Source organism: Periplaneta americana, chromosome 5 (assembly GCF_040183065.1).
Source record: "Periplaneta americana isolate PAMFEO1 chromosome 5, P.americana_PAMFEO1_priV1, whole genome shotgun sequence".
NCBI lineage: Eukaryota > Metazoa > Arthropoda > Insecta > Blattodea > Blattidae > Periplaneta > Periplaneta americana.
Window position 1 is genome coordinate 152273422 of NC_091121.1, and position 18323 is coordinate 152291744.

An 18323-nucleotide genomic window follows, 5' to 3' on the forward strand; every position below is an offset into this window, starting at 1 on the left:
TTACTAGTTCACAGTTTAGGACCGACTACATTAAATTTAAAGGTCTGCTTAATAATATAATTATTACTGATTGTAGTCATTAATACATAACTACACGAGAACAATGCTGCTCACCTATGAATCTGTATACGACCAGATCCAACTCGTGCATTTTATATAATCACAATTGCCAGTGAAAAAACTGATAAGTCAGTTATATATGTATTACCTACATGAAGAGTGTCTTAGAAAACTATCAGAATAACTCTTAAGGTAGTCTACAACTATTCCACGTATAAAATCAGTTACTAGAAACAATATCAAGTCAATTGCACATAATTAATTTAGTCAGAGATGATCATTAATCAAATTAAAAAAAAGCCTGGTGGTGGCTGAAGCAATATTGCACACTTCATTCAAGCATAACCTACAGCACTCATAAATTTTAAGTAAAGACTTAGCACAATTTTAATGGGAAAAGGAGAGGAGAACATAAAATCACCCAACAAGTAACACTAAAATTAAACAAGTACATAAATCAAGACATCTCTGAACAGACGAAATGAAACTGAAACAGATATTGGTGCCTTATCTTGTTTTTCGAAGAAAACTGAGAACAATGACAAAAGGAGGAGGAGGAGGAGGAGGAGGAGGAGGAGGAGGAGGAGGAGGAAGAGTGTAAGAAGAAGAGAATTTTATTGTGGAAACAAGATATGAGCTAATCAAACCAATAAATAAAATAATGTCACAGAATAAAACAAAATTGAACTGGGTCTTGCTGATATATATATATATATATATATATATATATAAACAAGAGACAACTATAAGTTAGGCCAGTGGTTCCCACCTTTTTTGATTGACGTCACACTTAACTGGAAGTCCACAATATCGCAACACACTTACTTGTTTTCATTAAAAATAATAATATAACAATAACAAGCAGTGCTTTTCTTCTGGAAAAAAAGGTGGTTGAACTCTGTGTAGAATATTTTATAGCTGACAGGGAGATGATTACTGTTCACTGCACGGAAATTTTGTCACTTTAACCTCCTTTTCGTCCAACTAAGGCTTTTGAGGTCTAAGCAGAATTAAAAGAAAAATTATATTAAAACATAGTTATTCACACAATATTTCGGTTCCATGATGAAAAGTGCAATAAAAAGGTGTCAGAATGCCGTTCCAATACATTCCGCCAGAAAAAAAAAATTGATAATTTCTATGTGGTGTCCAACATCTAGTGTTGTAAATAGGTAGATGTTAACACGCAATCTAAAAAAAAGACATATAAGACACTCGGGATTTTGTTCATATTCATCTCCACGCCACGTTAAACCATATTACAAATATTCATTACTATATTTACGAAACATAGTACGTTTTTGTGAACCATGGAGGGAATTTTCGCTCACATTATTTCAATTAGCACTGCTGTCATCTAACCCAGAAGTTGATTCAGATTGTCTTTTTCGAATTAAATATTTGTCCACGGTAAAACCTAAATAAAGTACTTTTGATAAAATAGTCGCACTATCAGCCGCTTTATATTTCAGGATTGCGAAGGGTTAATTTACATTTTCAAATGTTACTATTCCAACTAGAGAATGTAAGTTTATAAAAGAAGTAGCTAATATATAAATGAAATATAACTTTAATTCATAAGTATTGATAAAATTGCGCAGAAGTCATTATGAGCATAACACATGATGAATTAAATTAATCTTCTACTGGTTGAATTAATTAATTCTTGAATTTTGTTTCTTGCAAACTTATCTTACAAGGGAAGAATTTCGGTTCGAACAGGAATTTCGTATCCAAAATTTGTATACAGGCCCATCTTTACATTTCTGTAAAGCTCCCAAAAGCATTCGTTTGTGTAATGTGTGGTTTGTCTGTTAGAGCACTGTACAAGTTGAGGGGTGGGGAGAGCACTGCACAAGTTAAGGGGATGGGACACCTTACCTACCTTAGTCTAGAAACTAGTGAGAGTGGTAAAATGTCTGAAGCCCATTTAAGAACATTTTCTCCAATGTTCTGTCTGAAAATATTGCAGCTAATCAAAAATATAGACTGTTGTGGGAGTCATTGAATATGCACAAGGACACAACCTTAGTAAATTAATCATTCAAAGCCTAGGACATGGAATGTATGATCATTCCACCTAAAAAAACTAAATATATCCAGCCTCTGGATATCTATTTCCTTAGACAATACAAAATATATGCTCGGAGGATAACAGATTGCATAAGGACTCTTGCTGAGAATCCAGAACTTAACTTGGGAAATCGAGTGTTTATAATGAAAATGCACTCTGTTATTCATAACCAGTTGTCTGCTCCAGTATACCGCCCTATGCTTCAGTATTCCTGGCAGTCAACTGGTTACGTGAATCCTGAACAAGTCTCGGATTTCAAAAATGTAATTCAGGTAGCATTTGATTTTTGAGCACTGGAGTGTGGTTCAGAAGATTGTTCTGGTGTTGCTTCTGCGTGTTGTGCTTACTGCTCTGCTCCATGCTGTTTCAGGCATTTCATAGAGAATCCTCACGTACATTTTTAAAGAAATGTATTGACCAATACCAACCAAACGGAGAGTTACACAAATGAATGCTTTTAGGGTCTTCATCACCATTGTGAGGTAAGTCTCTGTACACATTTTTAACCAAAAATTCCTGTTCGAGCCGAAACCCTTCCCTTGTTAGTACACATCATGTACAGCATGGCCCGCCAAAGTGGTGTGCAACTAGAAAAGGGGTCACAGTCCTGCCATCTATACGCAATATACAGAACCCCAATCACGTAAAGTTAAATGGGTAGGTATTAGATACATACATCTTTCTTGCAAATGACTACTACTAAGTATTAAAAAAAGGGATATGACTGTTAATACTAGCACAATAATTTGCAAAACCAAGGATTTTATGCTAAAAGATTGTGTTTAATGTTCAGTGCAGAAGCTGGATGGTAGTATCTGAGAGTTCAATCATCTCTTTCAAACTGTTTGCTAAATGCCAAAATAGATTAAGGATCTATTAATGACCAACCTGTATCTTCTATCAGGATACTCGGTGTCATAGTACTCATACCGCTGTCCAGTCCGCTGTGTGCGGGCTCCTGCCCGTCCCTGCCCCACGGTGGTTCCAACAGCAGCTGGCACTGGTGTGCTTGTGCTGCAGTTTGCTGTGCGATTGTATGATGCAGCACGTGGACGCGGCTGTGCTTCATACCTTGTGAACCGAGCTCCTGGAACTACTACTGTTGTTTCGAACCTCCCAGCCTGAACCTCGCGACTGCTGCAATTAATAATGTAATAAACAGATTAATACATAGCAACTATATATCTGTTACAGCACACAGATACATAAATATGGAGATATAATAATTCACTCATTACTAAATCAGAAGAATTCCGAGTGTTTATGAAGTAGAGAAAAAATATTACATACTTTAATAAAAATAAATCGAACAATACATTTTTCTCTCAAAGATATCTCTATTTTGATGTAATGTTGCAGGTGCGAGCTGCACTAGTAAGATCTCCCATATATATTATTTTAATGTACCGAAGTACATATGATATTTCCATGCAGATATTCTGCGTCATCATACAATGAAAGAGTAATAGAACGGAGAAAAATTCTCTCCGGCACCGGGATTTGAACCCGGGTTTTCAGCTCTAAGTGCTGATGCTTTATCCACTAAGCCACGTAGAGCTGAAAACCCGGGTTCAAATCCCGGTGCCGGAGAGAATTTTTCTCCGTTCCATTACTCTTTCATCGTATGATGACGCAGAATATCTGCATGGAAATATCATATGTACTTCAGTACATTAAAATAATATACATGATATGCGTATATCACTTCGTGATTTAAGATGGCGCTTATTCCGTCGGATCCCGGGCAACTAATCACTCATAACGAGTGCACCTCAGCACATGTGTGGACTTCAGTCCTACGTTCATAGACATCTATGATGTAGTGCAGAGGGCGGCCACTAGAGGGAACCCAAGAGTTGGAACTTAAACTGAGACGATCTTGTCCGACACTGGGATGGGTATCCGGTGTGGCTTAGTGGATAAAGCATCAGCACGAAGAGCTGAAAACCCGGGTTCAAATCCCAGTGCTGGAGAGAATTATTCTCCGTTCCATTACTCTTTCATCGTAAGACCTCCCATGCCGAAATATGATACTGTTATGCCCCAGGGCTTAAGCAAGCCCTGTAGCATGATTTCCATTTGGGAATTAATTTGGAGACAATCCAGGAAAAGTTTCACGAAAGATGAATCCATCGTATTTATATTAAGCAAGAAATGCAAGCAGTCCCAGCTTGCGAAGTATGTGCTTAACCAGTGTTTCTCTCCTGAGCACCAAGAGAGCAGCAAACTGATGACTCAATAAAAGCTATGTCGCGCATGCTTTCGATCACCAACTGCGATGAAAGTATTCTTGCACCATGAGTCACAGCTGGACTAATCACAATGGTCCAGTGAAATTAATCATGCATTTTAATTGGTTAAATTAAAACACACATTGTTCAAACTCTTTTCTTACGCGTAGTCCCTACAAAGCGACTTATTACCATATTGCACAGAATTGATTTAATTCTAACAGATGATTAAGATGGCATCCTAAAGTATGTGTAACAGAAAAAGGCCCTAAAGCCCATCTCACCTGCTGGGTACCATGGATGATGCCACGCCCAGGAAGCCGGTAAGAGAACATAAAAAGCGTTTTGTTGGAGAACGAGGGGATAGTCAGTGGAGAAAGATGCCGAAGCAAGGAAATAGATTGTGATGGCATCAGTTCCGTCTAGGGATATATCATGTAACTAATCCATCATGTTAGTTTGTAAATTTAATAAATCAAATATAGTTTTGTTCATAATTAATTCAATCTTAAACATGAGTTGAGAAACCAAGTAGTTTTCCTATAATATCCTGAGAGAACTAGCTCATTCAGTATAATTGTTTCTTTTTTTCCCCCCATTATACAAAATGGTGGTGTCAGAAATCCTGATAAGTTTGAGTATGGTACCTAATGGGAGTCGAACATAGTAGTCCTCCGTTCAGCAAGTCATCCGATCTAAGTTGTAGCACACAACAATACAAAAATATATTTCGGTTTACTAGATCAGAGATGGAATGTAGGGTCGACAACATCAGTCTGGGGAGAGGTAGGAAAGAGTAGGGTTGAGACGATCTCAAGGTCATGAGTAAGATGGAAGAAAATTATCCAAAAAGATGTATTACAGATTTTACGAATACAAAGTTGGAAAAGATGAATATCATGAGGAAAGAATATGTTTAAGGAGGTAAGTGAAGGTTCAGAAGGAGCTGCAACACAACGAAAGATTAAATTATAAGTACTGTATTTGCAATATCTTTAAAAGATATTGATTTATAAGCCTATGCCCCTACTCTTCTGCTCCTCTTCCTTATTTGCCGATCAAGATGTAAACTGCTGTTTCATTAAACAGCAGCACATTATTGTTGTAGCGTTTAGATCATACCCCACGTGTTGCTACAGAATATGCGAACCATGCTGCCGTATCCCCTTGTATTAGAACAGAGTGCACCCCACCTTCCCACCTGAGCTTCTTGTCAGAGGATAACTACTGGCACTTGGTTAACAATATGCTGCCTACCAATGCCAGATGACAAACTCAACTCAGCTATGTTACTACTGTCTAGAAAACAAAACTAAATAACAGTATAATGACGATTCTGATAATTATAACAATAATAAATTGTTACCTGTAAATTTACTGACAAAAACTCTAATACAAACACTTCAAGTGTTGTAACAAAATACATTAGCAAATGCGTCAAAATGCAATAAAAATGGAGGATTGTAGTACAACATAATCTACCCACTTGCTGTCATAGCGTTCCCATGGCCGCTCTGCACCAACAGCATGACCCTGTTTCTCTAAGTGCTCATAAAATGCTTCTTGGCACTCCCGCGATGCAAAGTCAACCTGCAACTTGCGATTGCGAAGCAACACACCCCTCATTTCACGCACTGCATCTTGAGCGCAAGGGATCTGCAAACATCACAAGATTTTAAGCAACTAGAATACAGAAAACTAGAATTTTCACTCATACTGATTGGTGACTGATGTGTATCTGTCTTGAGTTCTGATAGATTGACAGTGTGAAGAATTTCATGACTGAAGGAAGGACAATGAAAAGAGGAATTTTGAAATGACCAGTAAATTTTTCCTAGAATGTTGTCATTTAGGCACAGGGTTGTCATAAATCTACTTTCCTTCTGAAAGAAGCCATACAAGGACCTTCTTGCTCTCTTAAAAAATAATTGTCCTCATATGGGTTTGAACCCAAATACCTAGCTCTTCTGGCAAACACAGAGAAAGAAAGAGACAGACTCATTCACACTACAGATAATATCAAACCACTGGCTTCATATAGCCTTAAATCATATTAAAAAATAAACAATGCTAATTAAAGTTGTTTTATCCACAGTATTTATAACAGGCATGTTGTAGAATACTACTGAGTTGTAGATTATGTTACTTAGTAACTAAGGAAATTATGTTTGTTATGGCACATATTCTATTATCTATACTAATAATAAATCTGTAGCCGAAATTTTTCTGGTAATTTTCGATTTTCCAAAAATAATTGGTCCAAACATATATAATTAACCACCCTGAAACCGAAAATCGCTTTTTTGAAATTTTTTTTGTATGTCTGTCTGTCTGTATGTTTGTTACCTTTTCACACGATAATGACTGAACGGATTTCGATGAAAATTGGAATATAAATTAAGTTCGTTGCAACTTAGATTTTAGGCTATATGGCATTCAAAATACATTATTTAAAAGGGGGGTTATATGGGGACCTGAATTAAATAAATCGAAATATCTCGCTTATTATTGATTTTTGTGAAAAATGTTACATAACAAAAGTGTCTTTAAAAATAATTTGCGATAAGTTTTATTCCTTGAAAAAGTTTGCTAGGACTGATATTTAATGAGATAAATGAGTTTTAAAATTAAAATAACTGCCATCTAAGGCCGTGTAATGAATTAAAAAACAAATGACTTCGTTTATAAGGGGCCTTGGACAGCAACAACCGAAAGCTATGAAAGATAGCCTACAGAGAATGTTTCTGTGTTTGTATGAAGTAATATCGGAAGCTAAATTAACCAATTTGTATAATTAATTGGAAAGTGTAGTTTCTCTAGATGGACATAATGCTATAATGTTATTACAGTAACTTCTGATATAATATAATATAATATAATAGAGACTGGATTAATCTTGCACAGGATAGGGACCGATGGCGGGCTTATGTGAGGGCAGTAATGAACCTTCGGGTTCCTTAAAAGCCATTTGTAAGTAAGTAAGTAATATAATATAATATAATATAATATAATATTATATAATATAATATGTAATATTATATAATATAATTTAAGTTATTTGAAGGGTTCAGAACCATAGTGGGCCAAGCCCCATTTACTGAATACGTAGAAAACAAGGGTTAAAATTAAGTTACCATAATTCAATGGAAACCTATAACAAAATAAAGTATACACATTAAATCTAAATGATGTCAATCTTCATTAAACTATGGTTGCATGTAATAAAAATTAAGAAACATGTTAAAGGAATTGTCATTGCACCAAATGAGTGTCTCTGGACCAAAATGATCGCATTTTAATTATTTGGATGCAATTTAAATTAAGTAACATATTAAACGATTTATCCTTCTATCAAACACGAATGTTCCCTGGATCAAATGTCCTATTTTAATTATGTAATTACTTTATATTTATTTCTAACGGGTGCAGCGGAGCGCACAGGTACGGCTAGTTATGTTATAAAGTTTTAATAAGTGATACATTAGATTAATATTGTACACAACTTTAACACGCAAAATTTGTGCTAGCTTAATTAAAATATCTAAAATATGTTTAACATAATATTTAATAGAGCATTATCATGACTTCAAGAGAAATTAGAGGTTGCTCTATTTCTAGCTTAACAGAATAACAAGGAAAATGGTAGTGCATCTACTGTGCTTCAAACTACTAACTTCAGTTAAGCACAAGAAGTGAAAAAATGTTTCCAGGAAGAATTGAGGGCTTTGCTGGAAGAAAGGCGGATAGACCTATACGCCCTTCTTCTGGAAAACGGTTTAAAATGTAGTGAATAATTATAGTAGCGAAATTTTGTTTTGATTGTACTGTACATACCTGCAGGACAGGGCTGCATGCGTGTATAACATTTTATTCAGGTGCGTTTTAAAATCTTAGATTGCATGTATCTCAATTCACCATATTGACGTATACACACTTTTTCTGGCAAACCCCTCAATTAATCAATGTTTCCGGGAAGAATGAAGCAATTTCATCTCTTATTGTAAGAAAACTAATTAAATTATGAATGGATAATTAAAAAAATTTAAACTGAAATCATTGTATTTCATCAAAATAAAAAGGAAAGACTTCAGTAATATTTGAAAAAAATGACGTTGTTGAATATAAATTTGAGAATTTACATATCTAACCATCTTAACTATGTAAATGAACAGAACACTCGATTTATATACATAACATGCAGTAGAAAATAATTTATTAATCTGCAGGACAAAATACAATCCGAAAGAACAAACAGAAGACTCAAAGATTCTAGTTGTGTTGGTTAAACATGCTGCCTTGTTTTCGGTATCGTCTGTATCATACATCCAAAATATACAGAGTGTATATAAATTGGTGTCAAATATTTTGAGGACATACTCCTAACAATGAAACATTGAAAAAAAAAAAAAAAATTGGAGTGTAGCCATGTCAAGGACATGACCGTGGGTTTTTATGTGTGTATGTTTGGCTTAAATCCACAGGGAAGAATGGACTTACATCTTCTACAAGAACAAAATTCTTTTGGTTGAAACCTTACAGAACACACAAGTTTTAAAAATTGGAACATCACAAGCAGAGTGAGATTCTGTAACAGGATGTTTCAGTGTATGCATGATGGAGACACTGATCCATATCACAGTTTTTTCTCTGATGAGACATGTATCCACTTATGGGTATTCACCTTCTCAGAACAGGTATTGGACAAACAAAAACCCACAACTTTTGCACGAAACCGCACTGTACAATGTAACAGTAACCATGTTATCTGCTGTGGGAATCAGTAATTTTTTACAATAACACAATAAATTCGGGTAGGTACAGTATATCTGGGGACATATGAACTACTCTTCGGAGAGGTGAGAGAAAAAGAGTGAATATGTATTTCTTTGAGTAAGACAGCTGCAGGACACATACTGCAAATGATTATCTCAGAATAAATGGTGGGACTTTGTATCATTATCGTGCATGTATGTACCTGAGCTCGAGCATATGCTCATTTCGGGTATATATTCATATGTATCATTTCAAATGTAAATTGTGAATAAATTTGAATTTGAAATTTGAATGTCACAATGGTGGTAATATCATGTGAAAGTTATTGGTCAAATTAATGACTCAATACTTGTTTATGCATGTATGTTAATCATAAGTGGTATGATGTCAGAGCACCTTCGTGAATGGCAAAATTCTCATGCAGCTTGTAGGAAGGGTTATGTATTGGAGAAATTAATTGTAATATGCTCAGATCTCCCAACTTCGCATCACATACAAGGTGACCTCAAAAAACGAATAATTGTATTAAATAATAATAATAATAATAATCCGTGGCGCTACAGCCCGTGAAGGGCCTAGACCGACCAGCCGGCTGTTGGCCTCACGCCTACATGCCAAAGCAGAGGTGGACGATCATCCAACCAGAATGGAGGTATCATGTAGTTAGCACGATGATCCCCCCCAGCTGTTATAGCTGGTATTCGCAACCGGATTTCACTACCTATCGTAGCTCTCCAAGTGCATCACGATGCTGGGTGGGTACCAGTCCCATACACTGCACAGTGTTTCCTAGAGGCATAAAAGCTGGCCATAAATACTAAAAGCCACTTTAACACATTTTTTAACCAATTTTTGGTACCAACTGAAAGATAATATCATATTAACAATATATCAGGTCTACTTGTTTATCTTAGGACAGTGTTTCTCAACTGGTGGCTCGCGTTCCGCTGGGTATACTTGAACAGTAAAGTGGTAGAACCAGTTTTTTCGTCCATAATAACTTAAAGGCGCTTAATTTAACACTTTATATATATATATATATATATATATATATATATATTATTAGTATTCATTGAATTAATCTGTGCATTAAGTATTACAAACATTTTACGATTATGTTCATGATTGTTTAATAGTAACTTTTTAATGGTTGTTACACGTTAAAGTAACTACACTGTTTATTATATTTATTACGGAGGCACTTAATAAATAATAAATTCTAAGTGAGCACATACACAATACAGAATCAGAAACACTTTAGCACTTTAGTAGGGTAAAGAATGTTCATTCATCACTGTTACTAGTATTGGTACTGTCCTCCCCTCCGAAAGTTGGGACTGCGCTTGCAGTAGGCCTGAGCCGTCCCTTGTTTGTTTCAGAACTCAATAGGTTTATGACTTCCACATGTAGTATCCTTTTCTTTTATTTTGTTCGGTTCTCTTGGCGGAAGGATGTTATAAAAGGATCAGAGGTGGCAAGGAGTCGATTGAATGCATCCCGATTAGTGGCCTCTCTTGAAATCTTTCTGGCATCCTACTGTTCACGAAATTGCTTAAGGTGTTTATCCCTTGCTTCTTGTGCTTCTTCCGACATTTGTCCAATTGAATGGTAAATTTGCAAAACGACTTTAGTCCACATTTTGGGGGTTTTGAGTTGAGAGCATGATTATGTTACTATGTGCAAGGGTCATCATTTAGTAACAGAATGACTTTAATCCACGACTTTTGTATAGTTTTCCTTAGCAGCAAAATGTTTGGTTAAGGGGTAAAACAAATTTAGTCCTGGTATTAAGATGTTTTGCCTATCAAGTACTGAAGAAACTTACATAATATGTAATTTTAATTATACAATCAGCTGATCAAATGTTTTTTGTCTGTCATTGGTAATTCTTCAATTGAGAAAATTTATTACGTTTGAAAAACAGAACATAAAAATGAAAAGCAATAATCGTAATCGTACTAAACTTGTAGCTGAAGTAAAAAGTATTGCAAAATGGAGCCAAGTTAAGTATCTAGAGAGAGAGGATTTTCTTGCTGTCACATTTGACTACATGAAAAATGTATGCTTGCCTAACACCAATTCAGGATACGTACTACTACTGCCAGCTCACCGTCTCAGTTTTCTCTGTGCACAGCATGAAAACTAGTGAAATGCCCTTTTGTGTCTACCATGAGGGACAGGCCAAGAAACGTCTTAATGAGGTATGTAATTTTCTCCTGCACATTACTTCGATAACTATGTCACATCCAGTATATTAAAGAACTGTCCGGGACAAAATAAGAACAGCCCATTAATCAAATTCATAATGGCAATAAGCGCTCGGAATCATTTCTTCAACATCATACTTTTCTCCATCAGAGGTCTGTGCTCTTGTGATTAACAAATTGTTCAAAATAATATTGTTCAACAATTTGCAATAAGGTTATTTTATGATTTTGGTGTAGGCTAAATACATTGAGTTAAATATGTTTATGTGTCAATAACCTAATAATTATGATGCAGAATTGAAGTTAATCTGCAGAACAACTTAAGTCCTGAAGATAATTAAATTTTTTACAACCTGAAGAAGAGTACAAAGGTATGAATTTTTATACTAAAAATTTGTCTCTTACATATCTCTTACATATAAAAAATTATATTGTAACAATATATGGTTCAGCGAAGTCAAAAACAGTTTTCTTTAATTTTCTCAAAACTACTTCTAGGGACATAAGTCGTTTTGTAAATTCACCACTCAATTGGAAGTAATGCCTCGGAAATAATAGTCGAACCATGAATGTGTATTTTATGAACAGTGACAGGCATGGGATACCAAGAGTACAGCGAGACAAATAATCTGGCATTCTCAGTTGCATATTTTTCAAATTCATTTGTGTTTATTTCAGATCCACAGGATATGGTTTTAAGTATAATTCCACATCTGTGGATGAGATTCCTGCCAATGCCGGTTATTTCTGCACTTACTTTATTTTTGCAGCGAATGTTAAATTTTTCGCAATCTCTGCAGATTTTCTCACATTTTGAGTTTTTCTACGCTTAGACCTACTACTGCTCTCCCCAAACTTTGCCTGTGGTTCTCCTCTTTTCTGTAGAGTAGGTTTTATAGCATTTAAATCACATACAAACTCTTTATCTAACCAATGCTCGTTTTTTTTTTTAATCTATCACTCATCCTGTTAGATTTATCGATTCTGCAAAACAAATTAATGAAAAAACGAGAAACATGTCTTTCTAACAATTTAATTTGATCATGGGAGACTTCTAGACCGATTTTTTTAATAAGAAACTGCAATACTACGTCTTTCTGTTTCTTACGACCACTTTTTTCCTTCTGTAAAGTATCAAACAATTCTTTCCTTTTGCAACGGTACTCCATTCTGAAACCAAAATAAATGACTAAAAAATTGTCATTTTTTACTTTTATAACTATTTGATAGCCAAATTGAACATAGTTTTGCTGTAGAGAAGAAATTAACTGATACTGAGAATATTCGTATTTTAGACGAATAATTTGAAATAAGCCAATACATATATTTATCTAAATTTTATCAAAAGGGGCAAATATGGGCAATTTTACCTTTCAAGATCATCAAGTAAACATGCCAGGCTACACGTTGGTCAAGGAAATAACGCGGGGCAATGTGAGGCAATTTTTGCTGGTCTGCATAAAGACCGAACATAAGGAATCACAAAATAAAATTTTACATAATACGATTATGATTTCTCAGCGAAGCATAATATACTTAATCATTATAATAATAACGTATTCTTAATTCAGAAACATAACTCTAACAATCCATAATAACATTTACCTGAAAATCAACCACAGAAGTACGAAAAATAATAATTGAAATTCTAATTGAAAAACACACAATCACTACACAGCAAAAACGACACTTCATGCACTACTTTCAAAGGTTCGAATACAACTGCGTAGAATTAGACCTGCTACGAGAGTAGCTATTTTATGACCGCCAGACCTTGGAGATAGTTGGGGTATATTGCAAACACCATAAAATTAAAAGTGAAAAAATCATTTTTGGCCAGCTTTTGAGCCTCTTGGAAACACTGTGCACTGGCCGAAATTTCATGAGAAAATTTCTTCCCCCATGAGGACTCGAACCAGCGCGCATTCCGTAACGCAAGTCCTAGGCAGGATGCCTTAGACCGCGACGCCACGGCGCAGGACGAATAATTGTATTATCAACATTAAAAATTAAGCAAGATACTATCATAATGGATCTGGTCCACTTTACAATAGTTTGTAATAATGTGTAAAGTAAGAAAAGTGCAGTGACAAAACAATACTGTAGTTCCACTGTGGTCAGAATTATGTTTTAAATCAGTGGTCACCAGCACTCGCTAAAATGGGTAAAGGGTAAGAAGGGAGTCAAAAATATGCACCACCATGCAAGAGAAAGCATAACCGCCAGCAGCTACAGATGCACACTGGTGCTGTAAGAGACCTGCGGTTAAGAGATGCTAGCCCGAGAGTGCAGTGTGCTGATGACCACTGTTTTAAATGATCTGCCAATGAAGATGACATCCATAACGAATTTTGAACTTTCAAAATAAACTATTCCAGAATTTAAGAAGTGTTACAATGGTTCGTCCCTTCTGTACTACTCTGATAAGATACATCGGCTCTGGGCATATTACTCATTTTCCTTAGGTATAATACAAACTCCATAACTAACATTTACATAATTTTAAGGCTCTTATTGGGTCCAACGTTTAATTTCTATATAACATAATGAGAGAAAAAGGCTCACCTGCTCAAAATAGATGAGAGCATGTCCTCGTTCTCGGTCAACAGTAACATGAGTGACATTGCCGAACTGGCTGAACTGAAGATTCAGGTACTTATCAGAAACTGTGTCTATAAAACAAAACGGGAACACACAATAAATGAATACACTAAATGAGTTAAGAAAATGCAACTAAAATAGCAGTCATAATATCACACACATTCAATCCATAAGAAAAGGTTCTAATAAGAAAACAATTTTTTTTTTTAATTACATTAGTTTTAATTGCATTAGAAAATATACTACATAGAGAGAAGAAATATTGGCAGTAAGACTATGGTCCTCCACACTATTTTCACCCATAATCTACTCCACGTTTTGCTTTTAGGTTTCTTCATAGGATTGTTTCGAAAACAACTTTCACCTATCCACGAATACGTAGAGTAACAGACAGTATGCACTGTATAGATTAAAATATTAGTCTTTATATGTCTGCATTATTCTTAAATTTAGTTTTTGTATGTATTGACAGCATTATAATATTATTATACAGTGATACAAGTGAATGTTTTATTTGTAATACACAGAATAAAACACTGAGAAGAGCAACTTTAATGCAAAAGAATGGTTTTTCAAACATATCAGGCGAGGTAAGACCCGTCCTGTGACTCTTATCATGCACCATGTCTATATCACCAGTGCCTATGGAGGGGGAAGATAAGTTTTTAGTATGAGCTGAACTTCAGTGTTTGTAGATTGGTATAATATTAACGAACGTCACTCCTCTCATGACAAACTCTTTTTTGGATTGCCTAACCCTACCCTCCTCGCGCAACTCACATGCCAGGTCTCACTTCCTGACTATACATTAATGCTAAAATGATTTCGTAACTGCTGGCCCTAGGAATTTTGCCACTCTGTACAGCTATTGCCATATTAAATGAAAATTCAAATCACTTCAATCATTATGAAAACTGGTGTATAATTAATCATTTTACATTTGTTATAAATTACCATGGTAGCTCAGTACTAGTGCGCTAGACTTATAAGCCAGGGAGCTTCGGTTTAAATCCTGGTTGATCCATCCTGGATTGAGGGGTTGAGTGCAAGAAAGGCACTTCTCTCAAATGCAAGTTTTGAGAAAATTGATGCTGAAAATTCAAACCGTAATAATGTGATCTATGCACGCCTTTACATTTTGGGTACTCCTGACATCTATGATCACAGTATTGAACTACAACTTGGTGATCATATGCATAACAGATCACAGAACACAATAAAGTGTTTTACTTAAAAAGGGCACATCATCTAAAATGCCCTTCTTGCAACCAGCCCCTCAATTATAACTTGTGTTGGACAAGCCTGTGATCCAGACAAGGCAGGTATTGTTTTGTCCAGGTAACTCCAGTTCACTTTTGACATTTCAACAATTCTCCGTCATCATCATACTTTTAGAGTGTAATGTGGTGCACTCTGGATAGTCTCTAAGACATTTATGAGCTATGCTTGCAGAGTCAGGGTGAATAATGGCAATTGGAAAAAAATATAGTTAAAAATATGTTACTTTCATTCAGCAATTTTGGTAAATGCATGTTTTTAATTCTGAGTCAATGAACAGTCTCGGACAAAAATGAAATCAAAGAATGAAGGGAACTTAGGAATTGCTGTCACATTTAATACGAGCAATTTAGATGTGATGTCGAACACAATATACTGCTACATTATTTTAAATGATTAATTATGTTTTTCATATACAATGAAGTGCTTGTGTGAAAATACAACGAAAGACAAATCAAAGTCTGGTTCTGACAAAGAAGAACTAAAAGAAAATTTGTTGTTCTTTCTTCTATTTGCTGCCATATCATTTCCAATTTCTAATACTTTTACTCTGTTTTTTTCAACTTCTGCTGTTCCATGCAAATGCATGTGCTGTACCATCATCAGAACAGGCTCTGTCCACAGATCAATGTCTAACTTTGCCAGATGTACTTCCTTTAATGGCTCTGATTAATCAAAGACTCATCTAAACAGATACCTTCTGTCTAATTAAGTGCATTACAAATGATATCCTACACACAGCTATGTTGTTTATTTCCATTAAAAAGAGTATTACCTTCATTACATTTCCCGTAACAGAAACCAAGGGTTTTCATAATTGTATCCAATGGCCATTTTGTATCAGTATTGTAAATTTTCTCTTTTATAATTTCCTTTATCTTATCATTAGTGCGATATAATCCTCTACTGTAGAAATCAGCCTTTTATGGGGGTATCTATTTCTTGAAGAAAGAGAAAGAGGGCCCTAGAATTTCAATATTCGCGGTTTATTCTGCTGATTAGCTTCTGCACATATTCTTTTAACGTTCAGACATTCCACAAATATCTGTTGTTCCTTTCTGTGCTGCAGATATTGGGTCATTCAATTATCTTCTGACCAGAACTGTGGTGGGAACTGCCTCAACCAATAAGGCAATGCCTACAGCTGCATGGGGAAGTGGATGGGCAGAGTTAACTAGTTTTGACCTGAATCTCACACAACACTATTAGTGTTGTTAGAACAGTGCAAGCAAGTACAGAAGTACAGTGTGCTAAGAATAAATGGCAAATAAGGCCTAATTATTCTATTCCACATTGGATGTTTATTTACAATTCATATGTCCATACAGAATCTGCTCATGCTGTCTGGAGATTATTTCAAGAGAAATTCCCAGATGCATGAGCTTCAAGTCATGATACGAATCATAAATTAGTTAATAAATTTCGGGAAACGGGAAGTGTTCAAGATAAGAAGTGAAGAAGGCAACAAGATAAGAAGTGAAGAAGGCAATGTATAGTGCTCACAGAAGGAACTCTTGATGATTTTGGACGTCTGGAAAATTCCCTAAGCTGATGCCAGAAATGTGTGGAAAATGGAGGCAGGTAGTTCCAGTATCTCCTTGCATGACACGAGTGAATACATAACTTTTAAAGTGCATTAGAATGTATTAGGCAGTCACTCTAGCGCAGCGATGTCAGACAGGGACTAAACGGAGCGGAGCGCTCCACTAGACTGGTTGCGTGCTCCGGTGTTTCCACAGACATAAGCAAGTTCACGCTTCGATCTAGCTCCACAACCGGTATTGGAGCTTTCAACTCTGACACTACTGCTCTAGCGTAACAAGTAATTGCTAAACCAAGCCGGGCCAGAGGGAAGTAATAGCTTATCAGCCAGCACAATCCCTGCTACAGCTCTGGTCAGATGATAATTGGATGACCCAATGTAACACTCTTAAAACACCCAAAGTTTGAGGTCTTTGAGACGGTTATAAATGTTAGCCTATAAATAATTTCTTTCGATCTATTCTTTGTAGCCTTTCAGAACATGTAGTATAATTGGACAAAGAAATAATTCTAACCGAAATTGTTTTGAAAAATACTCCTTACATAAATACAGTGTACCAACTTAAAATGAACGTCAATTTCGTATTTTAAAATACTATTTCAATGCATATAGCGCATTAACAATAATCATAAAGATTACCACAGAATGTCTGTAAGTAATTCATTTTCTGATGCAGTAAGAACCCAGCTTGTCATTTATGGCTATGATCACCAGTGGCGTAGCATGAAATTTTGAGCAGAGGAAGCTAATTCAAGTTGTCTTTCATGCAATATGAGAAAACGTATTACAAAAATATAGTCTTAAAATAAATAGTAGTCAATGTCAAGTCAGCAGTCGAAGATTGGTTGGAACCTCGTAAGTAACACCAATAAGGCATGACCTCAAATGGTACGTAGTAAAATAAGATTTCACGGTTTACACATATCTCTAACAAATAGACACTATACGTATAACATTAGCTCACTCCCTGTCATAGAGAGATCACAATATTAACGGTCAATAGATACAGTATTAGTATCATTACGTAAGTATGTATCTGTCTTTTGGTTGTGTCCTTCATTGACAGCAAGGGAGTCGGTCATTTGTTTTTTAGATCACACTTTTGTTCGTAAGTCAGTCTTGATAATAGAATTGTCCTAAAAAATTCAAGTAAATTGGTGTCAGGAACTGTTATTTCACTCATTATTTATTATATCAGCCACAATGCATACTAACACTTCAACTGAACACAACTGACGAAAAGGGATAATTCGGAAACTACTTATTTTCAATGTCAAAGCTAGCTTCTTGCGAGCCTTGCGACCAGGATAGTTAAGTTAGAAAGGGATGGAAAATCTGCGGGGTGGGTTACACAGAAGAATGGAAGCTGGTGTGTACAGGCTTCTTGTTTACTGCTGCATCACAAATCATCCTGAGCTGCCGCATCACAATATTTAACACGTAAATATAAATTCTATTAGAATTAATAAATAATGTTGTACGTAGGCTGCAGGTTTATTATGAAATTATTATTAACTGGGGAAGCTGAGCTTTTTAGCTTACATTGACGCTATGCC

The 18323-nt window shown here is 35.5% G+C and overlaps 1 protein-coding gene across 7 annotated transcripts in view; it reads right to left on the minus strand.

The window, feature by feature from the left end:
* Window positions 1–18323, minus strand: part of LOC138700219 (protein split ends-like) — a 457327-nt gene that overhangs the window by 40220 nt on the left and 398784 nt on the right. For all 7 annotated transcript variants that reach the window (XM_069826680.1, XM_069826678.1, XM_069826677.1 and 4 more), the window contains 3 exons: window positions 13911–14017; window positions 5852–6021; window positions 3023–3271 (listed from right to left, as the gene is read on the minus strand). In XM_069826680.1, the coding sequence (XP_069682781.1) occupies window positions 3023–3271; window positions 5852–6021; window positions 13911–14017 (526 nt within the window). The remainder of the gene's footprint in view (window positions 1–3022; window positions 3272–5851; window positions 6022–13910; window positions 14018–18323) is intronic.